Source organism: Hemicordylus capensis, chromosome 2, assembly GCF_027244095.1.
Source record: "Hemicordylus capensis ecotype Gifberg chromosome 2, rHemCap1.1.pri, whole genome shotgun sequence".
Lineage (NCBI taxonomy): Eukaryota > Metazoa > Chordata > Lepidosauria > Squamata > Cordylidae > Hemicordylus > Hemicordylus capensis.
This window is the reverse complement of record NC_069658.1, coordinates 225359141-225380394: the sequence shown is the minus strand read 5'-3', so window position 1 is coordinate 225380394 and position 21254 is coordinate 225359141. Positions and strand designations below refer to the sequence as shown.

Sequence of the window (21254 nt, the reverse complement as noted above, 5' to 3'; positions counted from 1 at the left end):
CTCACTGGTACTATATTGGGCAGCAGCGATAAAGGAAGATGCTGGAAGGCATCATCTCATACTGCACAGGAAATGGCAATGGTAAACCCCTCCTGTATTCTACCAAAGAAAACCACAGGAAAACCACTCCTCTGTGGGCACCAGGAGTCAAAATCGACTCGACGGCATACTTTACCTCTAATAGTTACTAAGAAAAAGTTTCAAAGAGGTAATATATTTATAAACATGTCTTTTCTCTTCCCTTCCTATGAGGGAAATAAATTGTATCCACTGTGAATCTCTCCAGTCCCCACTGTAAATTCCTTAGAGAACAGCCGTGAGAGAATCTAACCTGCTTCTGTGTGGCACAGGCTAGCAACAGGTGGTGAGTGCCTGTTCTTTCTGTAGAGTCAGGAGAGAGAAAGAGAGATCAATTTCTCCAGCAGTGACTGCTCAGAAAGTAGGATGATACCATCTCTGATCTGCAGAGAAGATTCCTCTAAAGGCCAAACAAGTGAAAATAAAACCTCTTTTGCACTTCAGATGAACTTTATGATGAACACAGGAGCCCATTTGCATTCTGGGGCCCTCTCAGCCTATCTGCTCCATGTCCCTTCTTTTCAAAATGGTCACTTCAAAATTCAACACTCTCCATCCCTCTCTTTAAGGAGAACTCAGCAAGGCAGTGGGTTGACACAGGTAAGGTGTCTTGAGTTTAGAAAAGGTCAGGAATGAATGATTTAAACCAGGGGTTCTCAGCCATGGGTTCCCAGATGTTGGGGGCCTGAAACTCCCAGCCGAAGGCCATTGTGGCTGGGGAATGATAGGAGTTGTAGTCCAACAGCATCTGGGGATCCAAGGTGAAGAACCCCAGATTTGAACAAATAAAATTTAAGAAGTCCAGATTCAAATCTCCACTCAGCCCCAAAGCTGATCGGGTGACTGATTCAGTTGCTCTTTATCAGCCCAGGCTGCCTCACAGGTTTGGGATATTAAAATGTTTATTTAAAAAAACAACAACACTTAAACAAACAAAAAGCATCCGAGACACGAAATAAACCCGAAAAACTAAAATGGTCGTCCCCCTCACGCCAAGTTAATTCTCTGGAGAAGGTATTCAAATCCCATTTCAGCCAACAAAAAAGCCACCTTAGGTGCACCACAGACATGGGCTCCTCGCTAAAAGGCCTTATTAAAGTTCCCACCACTGTTCCCTGTAACAGGGATTCCCAGATGTTGTCAACTACAACTCCCAGCATTCCCAGCAACAATGGCCTTTGGCTGGGGATTATGGGAAGTGTAGTCAACAACATCTGGGAATCTCTGTTAGAGGGAACACAGGTTCCCACCCATTTAGCCTCTGAAGGGGTGGGGAGAAGTCAGGCACAGGACCTCCTGGGATTAGCTAAAGAAATGGGTCAGTTCTGGGGGCAGGGAAAGGCCATCATTCAAGCCTGGGGATAATCAAAGTGGCCTACCTCTCAGGGAAGAGAGCTGGTCTTGTGGTAGAAAACATGAATTGTCCCCTTTGCTAAGCTGGATCCACCCTGGTTTGCATTTGAATGGTAGGCTACATGTGTGAGCACTGTAAGATCTTCCCCTTAAGAGATGGAGCCACTCTGGGAAGAGCACCTGTATGCTTGCATGTAGAAGAAGGTCCCAAGTTCCCTCCCTCACACCTCCAAAATGAGGCAGAGACTCCTGCCTGCAACCTTGGAAAAGCCACTGCCTGTCTGTGTAGACAGTACTGAGCTAGATCGACCAATGGTCTGACGCTATATGGCAGCGTCCTATGTTTCTCTGTCCCTACCTTAAAGGGCTGGTGTGAAGATTACTGAGACTAATTTGAGCCATTTGAATAGCACCACACACACACATTTTGTGTCAGAAGGTATTTGGAGGCATACTCACTCCTGGTGGACACTCAGTGATAAAGCATCTGCTTTGCATGTCAAATGTCCCAGTTCACTCTCTGGCAACATCTCCAGGAAGGGCTGGGATAGACTTCTGCTTGCCACCTTGGAGAGCCACTGCCTGTCAGGGTAGACAGTACTGAACTAGATGGACCAAGGGTCTGACTCAATATAAATGAGTTTCTAAGTTCCATACATTGCAATGTATGGAACTTACATTGGAAAAGCCTACGAGGGGGAGGCTGTCTCACATAGACTCACATAGTCTCATCAGCCCTAAAGAATTATTTGGAGGATTTATACTTGCTCTTTGACCAAATGTTCAAGGCAGCTTCCAAAGAATTGCAGTAATATTTTCAAAAGCCCACACAGCCACATGCACACAGCCCAGCAGCCTTGCTTCCCTTTCGATCTGCAGTTGCCTGGGCGACCAACTGACCCCTCTTTCTCCACTGAACCTACCTCGTAGGAGTGTTGTGAAACCATAAAGAGCTCTCTGCCTGTTGCAAATGGTTGGGAAAAGAGTTTTATTTCAATCCATGGGAGTCTGAATGGTTTCCAATGCACGCACGCACACCGCTCTTTGAGAGGCGGCTTGATGGCCTGCCTGTAGTGCCGTATTTCATTGGGTTGCATCATTTCGCATCACCCTTTGATCACTCCCTGCCTGCGCCACAATCTCCCTCTCTCAATCCATCCCCTACCCCGCCCGCAAGGCAAGGCAAGCAAGGCAAGGCATCCCTCTCTGTACGCAGGAAGGGTGCTGCTTCACGGATCACTGCCGCCTGGAATGCCTCCTCTGGCTTGGCTGGGGGAACGTTCTCCCTCCGGCGGCCACCTTGTACTCTGAGCATGATCCGCCGCCTCCTCCCTTGTGAGTCATTCGTCTCGGTGCAGAAAGCTTCCTTTTGCACGCACGGCTACTGCTGATTGGCTCGGCTCTGCAGCATTCCCGGCCGGCTGCCGGGCACTTCTTGCGCGGCTCCTTCACTTCCTGGCAGCCTCTGGCTTGCCCGCCCACAGCAGCTGCTGTGAAGCTTAGCTCAGGCCCTTCCAGGCTGGGGGGCGTTGCAGGCGCGCTGCGATGATTTTGCTTGGCGCGAGTTGCAGGCTCGCTTGTCTCCTCTCTGCTCCATAGCGCACGGAGCTGAAGCACGCAGGCGGAGATTGGGGGGTTGGGGGGGTGTTCCACTTTGGTTTGCTCCAGCGCTGCAGTTAACACAAGACAACGGCCTACTGCTTTCGGGTTGACTCATTTCAGCACTGCGAGACTTCACTGCTGGCTACCTTGGACATGGCGCTGTGCTTGGTGCAGCCTCCCCCCCCCCCCGCTTTTGCATTCTTCTATTCCGTAGCAACTCCTCAAACAAGTGCTGTAGATTATTTTAAGGTTATCATTTTACCCTTGCGTTGCACAGAGTACATGGCCAGGTGTCCAAGGCGCCACTGCTCCCTTCTGCCAAAAGCATTAAAGATTTGAATGGCTAGAAGAGCCGTCTAGTTTGCATACATGTGTTGTGCCTGGCTATGATTCCCTTCTAGTATTACCGCTTTCTGATCTGACTGCATCACTTTGCAGCAGTGACAAATGCTTGTTCTCTTTCACACAGCATTGGAGTCCGTGCCTCTTTCCACCCCTAGATAACTGGGAGCAGGTTGCCACCCATTTTCTAGCAGGAATCCAGATGCTGGACATGCAGATGTTCAACAGGTGCCTTTGTGGTATATACATCCTTTGTAGTATACACTTGGGGAAGCTGCACTAGCTGAACTTCTGCCTGCCAGTTTAAGGCCTAGGAGGAAAAATGACACTGGCCCTACCTCACAGGGTTGTTGTGACAATAGAATGGGGGGAAAGTCACCCACCTGCCCTGAGTATACGGAGGAATTCAGGATAGACATGAGAAATTTCCCGACTATAAGGTCTGTTGGGACAGTCTGCTTTCTGGCTCCTGCAGTGCTGGGCTTTTCTTCTCTGCAAGTTTTCAAACAGAGGCCGGATGGGCCATTCTGTCAAGGATGCTATAGCAGTTCCCTGCACTGAACTGGGAGCTGAACTGGAAGACCTCCAAGGACCCTCCAGCTCTGAAATCCTGATTCTGTGCTAAGAAAAATCTTATGCAAATCAGAGTGTACAGTGACAGTGCTTTAACGAGGCAGTGTACACATCCCCAGGTCTCATCTCTCTACTATGATCTATTTCTAGATGGGAGAGGCATACGCCTAGAGGCTTTCTGCATTTTTATTTTGACAAACGCTATCTTCGGAGAATGAGCCCTGGCGCCAATGCTTTGCTGCTGCTTCTTAGCACGAGCAGGGCCAGCCGTGCGTGCGTGCGTGCTCTCCCTCCCCTTGCAGGGCATTGCACCATTCCAAGGGAGGGAGGGAGGCGAGCACACACGCACAGTCACCACCAGTTCAGCGACTGCAACAAACGCACAGCGCGCACGCGCCGCTTCGTCTCCCCGCCCGTACCGGGCGCATGCGCAGTAGCCCTTTCCGGGCGTCGCGGGAGCCATGCTGACTTTGCCCCCCAAGCGAGACCTCGGCGGGGGAGGGGGTTGCTCTCTTCCCCTATCCTATTCCTCCACCCCGCCGACTCCGCGGACGGATATTCCTTGGGGTACGGGAGGCAGCGTCGCCCCCGGTGAAGAAATGATCCAGGCCTGCGGGGGGGGGGGCGACGGCAGGATGCGTCACGTGATGTCGGGCACCCAATAAGATCGTGGTGACGTGGACACCTCTTGGTTTCCCGCTCGGCCATGATGGCTGCTGTGGCGGCGGTTGGGATTTTTTAATTTTTTTTAACCAAGGTGTGTGCTTTTTTTTTTCCTTTTCGCTTTGCGGCCTAAATTTGGCTTCTGCCTCGGAATTTGTCGTGATGGGATCCTTCGGATCGGGGCTACCACGGTCGCTACCCCCTCTTTCTCCTCCTGGCAGCCAATGGGGTGAGTCCTTTCGTAGCACGTGACCCTTCCAGAGGGCGAAGCCGCGTGTATGCGGTGTGGGGAGAAAGAGCTGTCAATCAAGCAACTCTTCCCGCCTCCTGATTGTTTTTCGCCCAATGAATAGCGAGGACGGGTGGTTTTTGTTTAAAGGGCCAGCAGCCTTGCATATAGGGAGAAGTTGGCTGTCACGTGGCACCTGACAGTGGGACCCCCATTTTTTGTTGGGGGGAGGAGGGGCGTCTTCCAAAGTGGGGGGAGAGTCGTCCCCCCACTTCTCTCTTGTGGCACATCCTGGTCTCCTTTAAAGCTACCCTGATGCAGAAGCAGTTTTTGAAAATGTCTTCTAGGAATTGGGGTAAATTGAACTTGCTGGTTGGCTCTGTATTTTTCATTAATTTGGGGCTGGGTACATTTATTTGCCTAGCTTAATTTGCGGGGGAGGCTTGGAATGTGTTGTGGGGGGGATGAACTGCGCAGTATTTAAAGGGGAAGTAATGGGGGATGTATTTTGCAAGCGAAGCTTGTGGGGGTGGGGGAGAAAAGGGCAGCCGTGCAAGTAGTGGAAAATGCCCCATACCCCAAGGTCTGGGCTTCATCTGGGGCCAGTGTCTTTGTTTGACCTTGAGCTTCTTTGATCCCCAACCACTCTTCCAAAATTCTACCCCTCGTTTTTCCTACTAGGGTCTTTATAGAAAAGCTTGCAAAATCTTGCTTGACCTAAACAAAGAGCCTATTCCTTATATCTGTAGGCGACGGGAGTGTTGAGTGGAGGGTGTTGAGTGAGGGGTGTGTGTGACCTTAATGTTGGAGCCTCCGTTTACTAGGTGTGGAAGATCCTTGAATGTCTTGGATAAGAACTGAGGAGAGAAAGAGAGAGAGAAAGGGGGTTCTATTTGGGGTGGAAAGGTGTTTCTCGGGGGAAAAGATGTTCCTAGGTTTTTCCTTTTCTCCCCCGCCCTTCCAATATGGATGCATTGAAACTGCTGTGTCATTGCTGCATGAGGCCGCAGGCCTTGGAGCTGAGTGGAGGCTGGGCAGAGCGGCCAGACCTTAATCAGCAAGGAATTGGGACACGGGGGGCCGATTCTCCCTTTCTGCCTTTCCACTCCTCCTCCTCCAAGTTTATTTCCAGTTCATGTTTTTCTGGGAGGCCACTTTGGGTAAGGGAGATGGCGGTAGCTGGGTGAGAGCCCTTCTATGCACAAGAAGTGTGTGCACAAAATGGCTGCGGCAGAGAGGCAAGCAGGGTGGAGACCAAGTAGCGCACACCATGCCCTGTGCTTTGGAGCACCTGGAGGCTTCCTTCACCTCTGAAAGGTGGGGGGGGGATCTTTGTTCCCCTCCCCACCCCTCTGACTCTGCATGGTGCCCCCTTGTTGACAGACAGATCTTCTTTCAGAAAAGTGGCCTCATGGTGCCAGGATGTGACTAATCCCACAGGATAGTCCTGTTTTCCAGAATAATCCAGCTATGTTGGTGAAGGGGGAGATGCAGACTATTTTTTATTTAGGAAATCCTTTTGGGGTGGAGGAGAGGGGAGGAAAGAGAGTCTGCTCTGCCAGTGGGGTTGGTGCTGGTTGCAAGGCTCTCCCTTTGACTAAGCACTGAGGTTGCAGAGACTCCATCTCGAGGGAGGCGGAAGGGGTAAAAAGCCATCTTGGGACATACCCCCAGAATTAACCCCGTCACTGGCCCCTTTTCCACGCCCTCTGGAGAGGAAGCCAGAAGCTCACCTCTGTTGAAGAGGGACTGGGAGGAGGTTCCCAACATGGCTACTGCCTGGCAACGGACAGGCATAGTGAAACATGAAGCCAGACCCCACTATAGCTCCCGTCTTGGATCCAAATTTCCAGGGCCAAGATGTTTTGTTGAAGCTGTGCTTGTCAGAGGAGGGGTGAAGGTTCATGCCATCAAGAGGAGGCCTGGTCCCCTGCTGCTGAGGAGGGGAGGAGAAACCAGCCCTTTGCTCAGGGAAGCCAAAGCTATGTTGGGAAAGATGACAGGCTGCATGTGCCATGGGCTCCCCAACTTGGGCTAGTTAGGAAGATATGTGTTGGTCAGGCTGCTCCAGCATTGATAAGACAGCTTCAGTTCTTTACATCTGGACTTCCAGGCATGTTGGCACCTATGTTTGAACTTCAATCCTGGGGTTTTGAAGGCCACAGATTCCAGTGGGTGGCTTAACCCGAGTGTGGCAAGGTGCGGGGACATGTCTTCTGCCACAATTTGATGGAGGGATGTTTGTTGCAGTGTTAGCGTGAAAGAGGAACACAGAGTGCAAGGCATTGGTAGCAATGCCGGTGTGGGGCACAGGGGTTGACGTGAGTGGGAGTTCTCCCACAAATGTGTGGGCTCTTGGCTTCTAGGATGGTCTTGGATGAGCCACAGTGTTTGGCGGGTCCACTGACTTGGCATGGCTGTGGGATATTGGTGGCAGTGCCGTTTGCCTCAAAGAGTGAAGTTTTTGCAGGGCAGCTGATGTGCAAATACTGTGTGGGGTGACGTGTAGGGGGTGGGGGGAGGAAGATGGAGGCAGCTGCCTGCGCAAGAGGGCTGGAGGGTTACTTTCTGTTTGACTTGGAGGGTTGGTTGTATTCTGCATTATGGTGCTCTTGGTGTGAGCCAGGGCCTTTCGCCTGAGCCAAGGAGACCAGCTTTCTCCTCATAGGAAGACTGAAGTTTTCTTTTGGAAGGGTCTCAGGAATTCGAGAGAGAAAATCTTGTGAACCCCTGAAGGGGAGGAAACATTTGAGAGTTATGAGAGTGTTCAATGGACTTTTCCGACAGGATTTTTGGGGCAGCTTCCTTTATTGTTTGTGACTAGCTGGTGTTTCTTCCTTCTCACCAGGAGTAGGGATCTTGTTAAAGATGGTCTTCATGCCACTTGTTATGGGGGTTGACAAGGAGGGTATTGTGTCCACCGGAGAGTGGAGGCGGGTGGGCTGGGTCGATAACCTTTTTGTGATAGGGTTCATTCGATAGTTTTAGGGCGAGGTTTACTTTTCTGACTTCACGTTTCCACCCTTTCTTTATTGAATGCGGGCGGGCGGGGGGGGGCGTTATCCGGCCTCGCTAAGACGAGGAATCTTTTGTGCATCTTCTAAGGTCGGCGCACGTTTTGGCGGGAACCAGAAATTCTGAGTTTTTGCCTCGTTTTCCCTACAAAGTTTTCCTCAGTGTATCCGGCGCTTGTTGGGCGTGTTGGGGGGAGAGTTAGGAACTGCGTGTTGTTTTGTTTTCTTAAGAGAGGCTGCCGCTCATTGTTCACCGGCTCCGCACCCTGTTTTTTCACTGCCACAAAATGGCGCTTCCCTCCTCTCCTCCTCCCTTCCCCCCGCGGTGAGCGGAGAACCACAACAACCAACGGCTGCTTCCCAACCGTCGCCCCGCCCCCACGTGACAGAATGGCCAATCAGGAGGCAACGAATGGCAGGCCTGTCCAATGCACAGGTTCGCTTTCGGGGTTGGATTGTCAGAACAACACAACAGGAGGTGGATAGGGGCCGAGTGATTGATAGTCGCATCGCCCAATTGCTGGGCTGTGTCTCTGTACTCTCCGCCCAGGGGGTTCTGCCGAGCTCTCGAAGGGGCGTTCTTGGGTGAGATGGTGATGTCAGCGCCTCTTCCAGCCAATCGGAAGGGAGCTAGCGTCTATATAAGGGCGGCCAGGGGCAGGCCGAGAGGCGCCATTTCGCTGGAGCGGAGGAAGGATCCTGGCCTAAGCGAAGGAGCGAGCGCGCGAGTGCGAGAAAGGGGTGGGCGGAATCAATCCAGAGCCATCCTCGCCGGGCGGCCCCCAATCACCGGCCATCGTTGTAGCCACCAGTTCGGCGGATCCTCCTCCCGGCTTCCGTAGCGGCTATTTCCCCCGCCCAGCCAGCCCACCCCAAGAGAGCAAAGGTGGAGTGCGACCAGTAATCCCAGTACAATCCACTGGCATCCGCCTCTCAGACTGCGACGATTCGCTCGGCGACCGGTGCCTCCGGACGCGGCAGGCTCCGAGGAGACCGGATAGCCCTATATTGCTGGCATCTCTGCGAAGTCGGAACTCCCTGGGGGCTTGCAAGAGGGGCTCCAACATTGCCCTCCTTCATCTGAAAAGCCGCCATTTTAATAGATTTTTATTCTAATTCCTCCGCCGCGAGAGCGGCCTCGGCCGGAGGAAGAACAGGCCGGACCCCTGTCCCCAACCCCGCCATGCAGTGATTGGCAATAAAAGCCTTTCAGGTCCGGCCCTCCCGCGCAGGGGAGGGAATGCGCCCCTGAGGGAGGCCTTGCTTTCTTCCCCCGCGAAGCCAAGCTACTCAAGCAAAGTGGGGGGGTTCCCCGAGGCCACGGAGGCGCCGGCGGCTGGAGCGGGACCGTCCCGGGAGAGAGCCGGGCCCCCGGGAGCTGGTGCTGTTCCTGCAGGCATGTTGCAGAACGTGAACCCCAACGGCAAGTACGTAATGGCGAGTGCGCCGCCTGCAGAGGGGCGGGGGACGGAGGGGAGGAGCGGCGGCGAGTGGGTGCCTCTGCTTGGTTTGGCCTTTTTGGGAGGGAGGGGAGCTTCAAAGAAAAGAGGGGGAGACGGGGGTCTCTGAGCGAGGCGTACCTGGAAGGCAGTGTGTGTCACGTGATGACTGGGAGGAGGAGGTGGGGGCGCGATTCCTCCTTCCTGGTTGGGTGTTTGACATCGGGATTGCTTAGCAACCTTTACTGTCGGCCCCCTGCCTTGCTTTAAAGGGATTTTAGCGCTCCCCGGGGTTCTCCTTCCCTTGCTTTGCATTCTCCTTCGATGTCTGAAAGGACACCATTGCATCTCACACTTCGAGGATCTCTGGGTGGGCACCTATTTTGAACAGGGTTGTGTGCTGCCTTGAGAGCAGGCAACTGGGAACTTTCGGGGCTGAGTGGGATATAAATGTTAAAAAAATATTAAATAATACTACAAAGCTTCTTTGCTGAGTATGTTCACAAACAGGGCACTGTTTGTGACCATTGTAGTGATGGTAGTGAATATGGTTCTAATAGACACAGTTTTGGGTTTTGGGAGGGGGTTCCTGTTTCTGTTGGTACACACCAACACGCCCTTGTATATGAAACGTGCTTTTCTTGAATCTGAAACACCCTAGTCCTGGAGCTGGGATTTGTATTCCAGATATATTCTAACTCTCTCTTTGGGTGTGGAGCCAGATGCACAAATTGTGCATTCCTGCCTCAAAGCACATCTTGCTCTAGCCTTCCAATGCTGGATCCAGAGCAGGGAGACCAATTCAGCCATTCATTTTGTTTCCGTATGGCTGCCGTTTGTATTGATTTGTGCAGCCAATGGTGTACTGGGCCCTTTTCATCCTATATGCCATCATGTGACTGTTTCCACTATGTCCCGATGTGTTTTCTCTGACAGAAATTGTGAGGGGGTCCTGGGAGAGATACAGCTTCTGTGATGTGTTGCCCCCACAGGTCTCCTGTAGCAAGTGTAATGTTGCAAGCTGGGAAATGTCAGCATGCTGAGGTACGCAGAAGTGGGTGCAGATGGCTCAGCAATTAACTGGCGTTTGGCATTTCCCAAGAGTCCTATCCCTTGTAGCTGGGGAGAGGCATGGATCTAGACCTGGCATAGCTATAATTTGAAGCTTGTTGCACAGTGGTTACTTCCCTCTGGCTACCATAGGATGCGTTTCTCCGGTACACCTAGCCAATAGGTGAAGGGTGTGTTGTTTTGGGTCAGGATGGGCAAGACCCCAGGTGCTCTTCATGTTGCAATTGCTGGTGTGGAGGTGGAGTTTGCAGCTGGCAAGAGCCATTCCTGGTCTTGCAACATGGACATAAGGTAGACCCCGGCTCCTCCTTAATGGCCTCTCTGTCCTTGTCTTGCAGGATCCTTGGGGAGGGCAATGTGGGTCTCGTGGGCCTGGCGTTGGAGTCCACACCAGGGAAGCGGATCCGCAAGCCATCACTCCTCTACGAGGGCTTTGAGAGCCCCACCATGGCTTCTGTCCCAGCTCTTCAGCTGGCCCAAGCCAACCCACCTCCTCCAGAGGTCTCCAACCCCAAGAAGCCAGGCAGGGTCACCAATCAGCTGCAGTACCTCCACAAAGTGGTGATGAAAGCCCTCTGGAAGCACCAGTTTGCCTGGCCCTTCCGTCAGCCTGTGGATGCTGTCAAGCTTGGTCTTCCGGTAATGAGGCCCTTCCTCCTTCATTATGTTGTAGACTGGGGAGGGAGGGATGGGTACTAGAAGGCAGAAGGTCGGTTATGGCACTCCCGTTGCTGTAGTTATTAGCTCATGGGGTGGGTAGGAAGGGATCTATGTTTCTGTTGCATGTGGTGGTGCTGAGGCAGACTTTTAGAATGCTTCCAGGTTAATGTTGCACAAGGGGGAGGGACACTTTTTGACTGGGGGAGGGACACTTTTTGACCGGGGGTCCATGCATCCCCTCCAACTGGCAGGCCAAGGTTTTTCTTGTTCAGGATCATTGCTTCTTTATTCTTTGGTGCCTCAAAAGTGTTGAAGCCCTGCCTGTGACTACTTTTGGATTTGGCAAGACCATGCCTGTTTTGTTCCTGCCCCCAGATTGTTTTTTGCAGTCTGCCCGTGCTTGGCCCAGGTCTCTCATCTGTTTTGGTCAGCCTGTATTAGTAGCTCAGCTGTGTTTGGTTCCCCTCCACCTTGTGTGAGGCTCATGGTCTGTCCAGGGGTGGAGGGGACCCTGACGCTCCCTGATGGCCCCTACAAAAGTATGGATGAGACTATGCAGCCGCTTTTGCGCTACCACGCCGCCCCCCCAATCTAATGTTTTGTGCCCTGAATGCGTTTTGCAGATTCCCATCCATGACTTTGTAGAAGACATCAAGTGACCCCCAAATTAAAGGCCAGCCCCTGAGCGCCTGTGGCACCTAAGGAGTTAAAGCCCAGAGGTAAAAATCCATCTAGGTCTACGCTTGCCTAGCTTCTTTCATGCACAGTTGGGGGTGCTATGACTGTATTTCTGAGGCAGGATAGATCTGCTTGGTGTGATGGTCCTTTAGGGGATTCCTTGCATTGTAGGATCTTGATACTCGGAAGGAAAGAGTAGGACCTGTGTTCCTTCCTTTGTAAGCTTAGCAGTATTGCCTTAGTTGCGTTCCCATGTATCAAGAGCTGCTTAGGAGCCTTAGAACATAGCATTCTCCACCACTGTCATGGCAGGAGCCCTTAGATGTGGGACATTGTCTTGGGTGTGGAGTAGGTCCGTGCTTGGCATGGTGGTGTGTGCTGTGCTTTGTGGGTTGGCACGTGGGGCTGGTGCATGTCTACAGTCCGCGATGTGTCTGACTGCATAGCTTTGTGTGTTTCTCTACCGCTTCCCCCTGCAGGACTACCACAAGATCATCAAACAGCCGATGGACATGGGCACCATCAAGCGAAGATTGGAAAACAACTACTACTGGAGCTCGGCTGAGTGCATGCAGGACTTCAACACCATGTTCACCAATTGCTACATCTACAATAAGGTCAGTCTGACGCAGGGAACAGGCTTAAAGTGCCATAGAGGCTGGTGGACTGCTTCAGAGTGAGGGTGCAGTGGGAAGAGCCATGTGTGGAATAGCTCCTTAGGGATGGGGACCCACCAGTGTGATGGCTGTAGCACAGTGAACTCACCCACTCTTTCTTGCCTTGATGATGGTGCTTTCTCTACTGGCAGCCCACTGATGACATTGTGCTGATGGCCCAAACCCTCGAGAAGATCTTCCTGCAGAAGGTGGCCCAGATGCCTCAGGAGGAGCAGGAGATTGTGATCACTGTGGCCAAGAACAGCCACAAGAAGGGGGCCTCCCGGGCAGCAGGTAACTGTAGAGCACAGTATAGCAAGAGACACAACGAGAATGAATGGAGTTGAGAAGCAAGACTTTGGAGGGGGAGGGGTCTCTTTGTAGAGATGGGCTTTGGGAGGTCAGGGAGGCCCGCCTAGTTGCTTGTTTGCTGTGTCTCCAATTGTCGTCTTGGTATGTATGGTGAGGAAGGAGGCCATTGCCAGCGATGAGACCTCTTGGGGTTTCCTGTGTTGATAAGTGCTTCTCCTGTCTCCCAGCACTCCTCGCAGCAGCCAGTGCAGCTGCCCAGCAAGTGCCGGCCATTTCTTCAGTGTCCCACACTCAGCTCTTCCCAACAAGCACAGACATCCCCACCACAGTCGTCAATATCCCTCACCCATCAGTGATCTCCACGCCTCTCCTCAAGCCGCTGCACTCCACTGCCGCCTCCCAGCCAGTACTTGCGGTGCCGGCCCCCACGCAGCCTGTAGCCAAGGTGAGCTCATGCAAGCTTGTTGGTGGGAGCTCTGTGCAGGAGGGAGATGGTGTGCCATTCTGTGGGGTAGTCTGATTTTCTTGTGGGTTTGCCTGGTTAGCATGCTCTTCTCCTCCCTCAAAACCTTTGCCCTGGCTTGAAAGGCTGGGGACCTCTTTCCCTGCCGCTCTGGTGAAAGGGGACCTCTTTCCCAGCATGGGTACATTCTCCAGCAGGCAAACGGAGTGTATCTGACAGTGGGTTGTCGAGAATGGACTCTTCAGGTAAGTACAAAGCTCCATTCTCCTTTCCCTATTGGAAGCTCACAAGCCTTGCCTTTGTCCTCCCCCACAGAAGAAGGGCGTCAAGCGGAAAGCAGACACTACGACCCCCACACCGACCGCCATCATTGCCACCAGTGGTGGAGAGTCTTCTCCCTCAGCCGCCCTGCTGGAAGTCAAGGCAGCCAAGATCCCCGCCCGGCGGGAGAGTGGGCGCCCCATCAAGCCGCCCCGCAAAGACCTGCCTGACTCGCAGCAGCACCAGACGTCCAAGAGGGGCAAGCTCTCTGAGCAACTCAAGTACTGCAACGGCATCCTCAAGGAGCTGGTGTCCAAGAAGCACGCTGCCTACGCCTGGCCCTTCTACAAGCCAGTCGATGCCTCCGCTCTGGGTCTCCATGACTACCATGAGATCATCAAGCATCCCATGGACCTCAGCACCATCAAGGTATGCCTGTGCAGCCCCAAGGTGGTCTATAAGGAAGCCCCTGGTGGCAGACCACAGTGGGCTGGCCCTCCTTGACGGTTCTCTCGAGCTGCTGAAGTGGCCTCTTGAGAGGCTGTGTTGGAAGACAAGCCTGAGAGCAGCAGATTGGCAACACTGGCTTTAGGGTCCAGGGAATTTTTTTTCTTGGTCCTTGGAGAGAGATGCCAAAGGGAACAATAGGCAAGTGAGTGAAAGGAATGAATGGACAGGGCAATGGAGATGGAGTTTGGCTGTGAACCCTGAGGTCAGGGCGTATTGCCAGTCAGTGGTCCCTCTAAATTTTTTTTCATTTCTGTGTGGGATGAGTTTTGTTCTGGGCGCCTGTATCAAGGCAGCATGTGCGCACATGCATTCAGAGTGGACCCTTCCTAATTCATCCTGAGCGGGATCGAAAACTAACCTAGTGGACCTCAGAAAACTTGTGAGCGTGCGCGCATGCACGTGCCTTAGAGGGAACAGTGTTGCTAGTAACCCTAGTAGTGTGGACTTCCGTTAAAACCTTGGTATGCTCTTATCTTTTTACAAATGAGTAGACCAAAATGGCTTGGTTTGCAAGTTTATTGTATGAGATGCATCTTTAACTCTGAGCTGGTTCAGATGAGATGATGTCTTCCTGACCCATCCTAACTGAATGGAGAAGAGGAGGCTGTCTGTCTTCCTGCTACTACATGACTGACAGTTGGGACATGTTTAATGGGACAGTTTAAGCAAACTGCATTTGCCCTGGGTTAGAGCTGAAGTAGAGCATGCTCTTCCCTGACTTGTTTAAGAGGAGCTGACAGATGTGTTGGCCATACAGGCTATGGCAAATAGGCTATATCTGCTCAGATATAAATTAGATGATAAATAAGACGCACTCTGTAGTGGGTGGAGCCAATATGGCAAACTAGCAGCAGCTGTCTTATTTGCACCTCCAATTGTTCTCCCATTTAAAAGGATTTAGTGACTCTTAGTTTTCTTGAATTTTTAATAGTTTAGTGTTAATTGGGATATGTGGTCATTTTTAGACTGACGAATTGCCTAGATTATAAAGACTTGTGCTTTGTGTGGATTGTGGGAGCACTCTGTATTGTAAGTCATAATGCCCTATTTTTTAAAGGAGGCCACCTGTGCTATCAAATAGTAGGGTGTCCTCTCCAGCAATACAGAGCATGGAAGTGATGTAATCTTTGCCCCAGAGGGCTTTGTGGTTAGGGCAGGCGGGGGAGGTAGGGAAAGGTCAGGCTGGTGCATGAGAAAGCTTAGTTTCTGGGGAAATGGTGTGACAGTAAAGCTGCTGATGAAGCAGGATCTGGCAAGAGTGGAAGGAGGGATTTGAACAGGAGCAATAGCGGCGTATGATCACATCCGGATGCTTTAGCATCGTCTGTCTCTTCACATATAAGCTCCTTTGTGCGATCATGAGAGCTAAAGAGTTGTCTGGGTTCTCAAAGACTGGTGCTGTAGCTTTGCTGTTGGAGGCCCTAACTCTGGTTTCAGTGACTTCCTCCCTCCCAGAGACTGATCCTATGGTCTCCACTCTTTCTCCCCCCTCCTGCTCGTGCCTCTGAATGCAGCGCAAGATGGAGAACCGGGATTACCGGGATGCACAGGAGTTTGCTTCCGATGTGCGGCTGATGTTCTCCAACTGTTACAAGTACAATCCCCCTGACCACGATGTGGTGGCCATGGCTCGTAAACTGCAGGTGAGCTGTAAGGGAGAGCAGCCGGCAGTGAGCCACCCACTTCCCCCACCCCCAGTGCCACAGTAGCAGGTCTAGATTCTTTGCCCTCTCGCAGGATGTCTTCGAGTTCAGCTATGCCAAGATGCCAGATGAACCCATAGACATCCACCCCCCCTCCACATCACTCCCACAGCCAGGGCTCCTGATGAAGTCCTCCACAGACGAGTCTTCCAGCGACGACGAGGACGATGAGGAGGGGGACGAAGACGAGAGCAGCAGCGAGAGCTCATCAGACAGCGAGGAAAGCTCAGACTCTGAAGAGGAGCGGGCCAACCGGCTAGCTGAGCTTCAGGAACAGGTGAGTTGATGGCCCGGGGGGGGGGATTGCTGGGCGGTGGCTTTGCTGGCTCCACCCCTTGTTTGTGTGTTTGTAGGCACAGCAGAGGGTTCCAGGAAGTTGTCTCTGTCCCCTCCCTGCCATACCTCTCAAAATGTCTTCTCTCCCCATTCTTTCTCTAGCTGCGGGCCGTGCATGAGCAGCTTGCCGCACTTTCCCAGGGACCAGTCTCCAAGCCCAAGAAGAAACGCGACAAGAAGGAGAAGAAGAAGAAAAAGAAATTGGAGAAGCGCAAAGTCAAAGGGGGCGACGAGGAGCCCCGGGCTCACCAGGTCCAGCTCAAAAAGTCAAAGAAGGCAGCTGGCGGCAGCGGCGGCAGCAGCAAGTGAGTGGGGGGTTGGGCTGGGGGTTGTGTGTTCCAGCTGGCTGATGACTCTCTTTCCCCGGCGGACCGACCATGGCGAAGTCCTTGTGTGAACAAGCCAAGCTAGTCTGACAGCTGCTGCTCAGTCCTGTAGCAGGGACTCCTGAGCAAGAGAGGGGGTTGGAGTGTGCTGAGCATGTCCTTGTTGTTGCTTTCCTCCCTAGGAACTCCAAGAAGGCCAGCGTGAAGGCCTTGCCTCCCCCAGCCCCCATGCTGTACGACTCGGAGGAGGAGGAGGAGAGCAAGCCCATGACCTACGACGAGAAGCGCCAGCTCAGCCTCGACATCAACAAGCTGCCGGGGGAGAAGTTGGGCCGCGTGGTACACATCATCCAGTCGCGGGAGCCCTCCCTACGCGACTCCAACCCGGAAGAGATTGAGATTGACTTTGAAACCCTCAAGCCCTCCACGTTGCGGGAGCTGGAGCGCTACGTGCTGTCATGCCTACGCAAAAAGCCTCGCAAGCCCTACAGTGAGAGTGAGTGTGGGGAGGAGGGGTCCCATCAGGCACGCTGACTGTAGCAGGAGGCACCTCGGTGGAAAGTGTTTGGCAGCTTCTTGTGGAGGCAGAGAATTGATATGCGGGTGGAGGCTCTTGCACCTGCCATGTAGAGAAAGAGAGTTTACATGGGTGGGGGGTGGACTTCTTGGCAGAGTAGGTGATTCCAAACACCCCACAAGCTTCTCTTCTGTCTTTGTTCCTTGGGGTGGGTGGCCCGGGATATGGGTAATGGGGTGGGGCTTCCTGTTCCCTTGGATACCATTTGGTTGTGTCCCCAGAGGCTTTGTCCTTTAGGAACGTAGGAAGCTGTCTTATCCTGAATAAGTCAGACCATTGGTCCTTCTAGCTCAGCAGCAGCTCTCCATGGTTTCAGGCAGGAGTCTCTTTCAGCCCTACCTGGAGATGCTACCAGAGAGTGAACCTGGGATCTTCTGCATAAAAGCAGATGCTCTTGCACTGAGCTAGCACTCTCCTGTAGTCACCCATCCAAATGCAAACTAGTGTGAACCCTGCTTAGCAAAGTAGACAGTTTATGCTTACTACCACAGGACTACCTTTCCTCCTCTTTGGTCAGTCCAATGCTCTCTTCTTGAACTGCATAGCCGGGGTGGGGGGGGGGCACAAGCGTATGTGAAAGGTTCCTCCTTGGGATGGTGGCAACTCCATGCAGCTCCTCCTTACCCTGTTCTTTTAAGCTTGTCCCATCTTTGACATGGGCAGTCTTGATGCATAATCTTTAGGTTGTGTATTACTCCACTTCATGCTCCAGCAGTTGAAGGAGTGCATTCAGAAGAAAGGGTTGCACTGCCTCATTTGCTCCTAGACAGGGCCAATCAGAATTGAGCTAGGACCTCAGCAGAGTAGGAGGAGCTTCCTCAAGGCCCCAGTTTTGCCTCTCTGAGCTCTGCAACAGCTGTGTTCTCCAGCCAGTAGTAAGTTTTGGGTTCCATAATCCTGGCACTGTTAAGCATGAAGAGCGACAAGGAAGAATGTAGGCTTGAGGAGCTCTGTGGGAATCTTACTTGGCCCCCATCTTACTACATTTTGAGAGGACTACAGGTTCAGGTGGTGCTGTCCAGACCTTGTCAAGCATCAGTTAAATTGTGGCTAGAAATTTCATTTTTTTAAAGTATGAAAGTGGACATACAGGAGAACCTGTACTGTGTGTGTTACACTGCCTCATTCTGTGCTTTAGCAGAACTTCAGGTTGCTCAGGTGGGCAATTCCCTTGTGCCTTTTTGAAGGCCTTGGCAGTTGAGGATGGCGCTGAAAGGTTGGAATGCAGCATTAGTGGTAGTGGGAAGGGTGTGAGAAAGTACAGTTCTGCCTCCATGTAGGAGGGTATTCCTTTAAGATGGGTTGTGCAGACCAGTTGCTCCCAATAGACAGGGCTGAATGCAAATCCGTGTCCCATGGTGCACTGGGAGCAGGCACCTCCCAGTTCCAGTCCTGTCTAGCTCCTGAAAAAAGGGCTTTGGAGAGCTTGATCGTGTGGTATTGCTAGACAGCAGACAGGCCTCCTTTTCCCAGTGAAAATGGGTGGACATCACTGAGGAAAAGAGCCAGTGTGTGTATAGTGGTTATAAATGTAAACATTGCCTAGGGGGATACACGTATAAGGCAATATATAAATATGATAAATGAGAACTTTGGATTAGAGAGACCCAAATTCAAATATCTGCCTTCAGCCATGAAACAGGGCTGAGTGTTTCTGGGCCTGTCGCTTCTCTCTCAGCCTAACCTACCTCACAAGGTTTTTGTGAGGATAAATATAACCATGTACACTGCACTAGGTTTCTTTGGAGAAAGATCAGGATAAAAACGTGAACATTAAAATGTCTTTGTTGGGAGGAGATCATTGAACAAGGTGGGAAGGGGAATGAGGGGTCTGAGCAGACTAAAATGGGTTTTCCTCTCTTGCAGCCCTAAAGAAGCCGGTGGGCAAGACGAAGGAGGAGCTGGCCTTGGAGAAAAAGCGGGAGCTGGAGAAGCGCTTGCAGGATGTCAGTGGGCAGCTGAATTCAGCCAAGAAGCCCCCCAAGAAAGGTGAGTCACTCCCAGCCAGCATTTCATGTTGAACTGGCCACCCCTGGTAGTATGCGTGGGTTCTGCCCTCCCAGCGGTCTCTGCTCTAACCCTTGCTCCTCCTTTCCCTCCCGTGCAGCCAACGAGAAGCCGGAATCTGCCCAGCAGGTGGCCGTCTCCCGCCTGAGCGCCAGTAGCTCCAGCTCCGACTCGAGCAGCTCCAGCTCCTCCTCCTCGTCCTCCGACACAAGCGACTCCGACTCGAGCTAGGCGGACTGGTGTGGGCAAGAGCAGACTGGGCAGGCCACGGGCGGGAAGTGTGTGCAGAAGAGGTTCTGCAGGACCAGAACTGGAGACGACGAGTGCACGAGGGACTCCCCCCTCCCTCCCCAGCTAGGCACAGGGAGGGGGCTGGCGGCCAGCTTCCCTGTTCCCTCCTTCGGACCGTGGGCCAAGAGCTGGCCCTGCTGTGTTTGTGCTGTGGCATGGGGTGGGGCACCCTGGCTCTGTACAGTTTGCCTCAGCCAGGGGGTGGGGCAGTGGTTTTACTGTTTTGGTTGAATCAAAAAAGGAAAAAAAAAACTTGTGGTTTTTATAAAAAGCATTTAGCAAGTTTGGTTTGTGAGGCTCCCTCCCCAGAGGGACTGCCGTGGGGTGTGTGCCCCAGATGCTCGGACAGAGCCCTGAGCAGAGACGAGACTCTGGCAGGGGAAGAGTTGCCTCTTCCGCCTTCTCGCCGGTTGAAGTTCTTTTATTTATTTTAAATTTCCCCCCATTGGTGAGTTTCCCTGGGATCTGGCGTGAGTGCAGCTGTGAACTGTGTCTGGGCAGAAGCGAGAGGCAGCATGCTCTTCACCCCTCGAGGGAGGTTGCGAGGGGCGGGGGGGCCCTCGAGTTTTTTTATGTTTGAACTGTATACATGTTTTGTTTTTTTCTACTCTTCCTCTTATTTCCCCCCCCCCACCCCTGTCCATCTTCTAGGGCTGTTTCATCTTGCTGTATGTTAACCCTTCTGGTTATTTGACATGTAAATAAAACATTATGCAGACTGATGTGGCTTAAGTGGTTTGGGGAGAAGAAAGGAGGGGGTGGCTTGTAGCACCTGGAAAGGGCAATAAATGATTGAGGCGGTAAATTCTGTAGAGCTCTTCCTGAGAGCCCTGCCTTTCTATAGCTGCTGCTTGCTAATCTAGGGCTGGGGTGTGTTTGTGTGGCACTGTGATGTTGCTGAACTACAGCTCCCATCACCCCCAGCTACAATTTATTGCAACATCTGGAGTACCACAGGTTGGGAACCCCTGTTTTAGAAGGTCAGATGGGAGGTCCATGGACAGAAGACCACGAGATCTTGCAGGGGTTTCATTTCCACTTAGTACCCCTGTGCTCTCCAGTAGACTGCAGGGGGCCACTTCTTACACATGAAAATCAGCTTGTTTTGGAGCCTCTGGTACTCCAGAGGAGTGCTGCTTCTGACCTTGGGGGTTCTGTGGTTATTGACCACAGTGGCCTATCGACTTCATGCCCTACTGTAACCTCCCTTTGGTAGTGTCTGGATGGCCTTTTGGCAATAGGGTGCAGGACCCAGCGGACCCTTGGCGAAACCCAGAGTAGATTAGGTGTTCCGTCCAGCATCTGATGGATGCAAGCTCTTGTTTTCTCTGACCCACTAGAGCTCCTCTGGGGCTGGTGTCTTCCAGAAGCAGGCTGTTCTCTTCTTCCCCCACTCTTTCCTCCTCAGTTCTAACTGAACTTCAGTTAGTCCTCCTCAGTACTGAAGTTCCTTGTTTCTCTGGCAGCAGAGGAGTGCATCCGTGAACAGCTTTAGGCTCCCCCCACCCACATCAAGACAAGAGCAATGAATTTTAAGTGGGGCTGTATGTACTAGGAGGGACTCCCCCTAACATCTACAATTTTGTGTTCCCATCATGTCTACTGCACCCAACAACCCTTTAATAAATCCTAACAAATAAACCCTTTATTTTTTTTTGCTGAGCCCAAGAGTGCAAGATGCACAGCAAGGCAGGTTTTTTTCCATGGAAGTGGTGTTAAATGTGGCAGCGCACCTTGGATCAGGCCTCCCAGTCTGGCCAGGCCCCTCTCCATTTCCCTCAAGCCCCTTTCCCCTCGGGTTCATATGGGCAAACCTCTGTATAGTTGATGGCTCCATTCCTGTAAAGCAGTACAAGAGCCTGTTGGCGTTAGGAGCCTTGATGACCCAGGCTGATTCTGCTTAGTAGCTACTTGTCATCTTGAGGGGCTACGCTTGGCAGAGGACATGTCCATGTGCTGGGCATGGTTATCTAATTGGCTGCTGCATCCAGTGGATGGAGAGATCTTGCTTGAACAGGGATCTTGCTTTCCTTAGCTAATCTAGAGGCCTGTGCAGTTGCCTATAATTAAGCTCTAGGATGTCACTTAACAAAAGCATAAAGAGAAGAAA

The 21254-nt window shown here is 52.2% G+C and overlaps 1 protein-coding gene across 11 annotated transcripts; it reads left to right on the top strand.

Moving 5' to 3' along the window:
- Window positions 1-4380: 4380 nt before the first annotated feature.
- Window positions 4381-19866, top strand: BRD2 (bromodomain containing 2). 11 transcript variants are annotated; one of them, XM_053296896.1, is made up of 12 exons: window positions 4381-4840; window positions 10703-11003; window positions 12182-12319; window positions 12511-12652; window positions 12898-13115; window positions 13449-13823; window positions 15419-15547; window positions 15642-15884; window positions 16046-16248; window positions 16452-16765; window positions 18713-18835; window positions 18954-19866. In XM_053296896.1, the coding sequence occupies exons 1-12, from the start codon at window positions 4836-4838 to the stop codon at window positions 19082-19084; spliced, it is 2322 nt and encodes a 773-aa protein (XP_053152871.1). In that variant the 5' UTR covers window positions 4381-4835; the 3' UTR covers window positions 19085-19866. The 11 variants fall into 11 exon arrangements, with proteins under 11 accessions (XP_053152871.1, XP_053152877.1, XP_053152876.1 ...); XM_053296902.1 differs by lacking the exon at window positions 10703-11003 and adding an exon at window positions 11648-11743 and having other exon boundaries at window positions 4382-4840; XM_053296898.1 differs by lacking the exon at window positions 4381-4840 and adding an exon at window positions 5017-5195.
- The last annotated feature ends 1388 nt before the right edge of the window (window positions 19867-21254 follow it).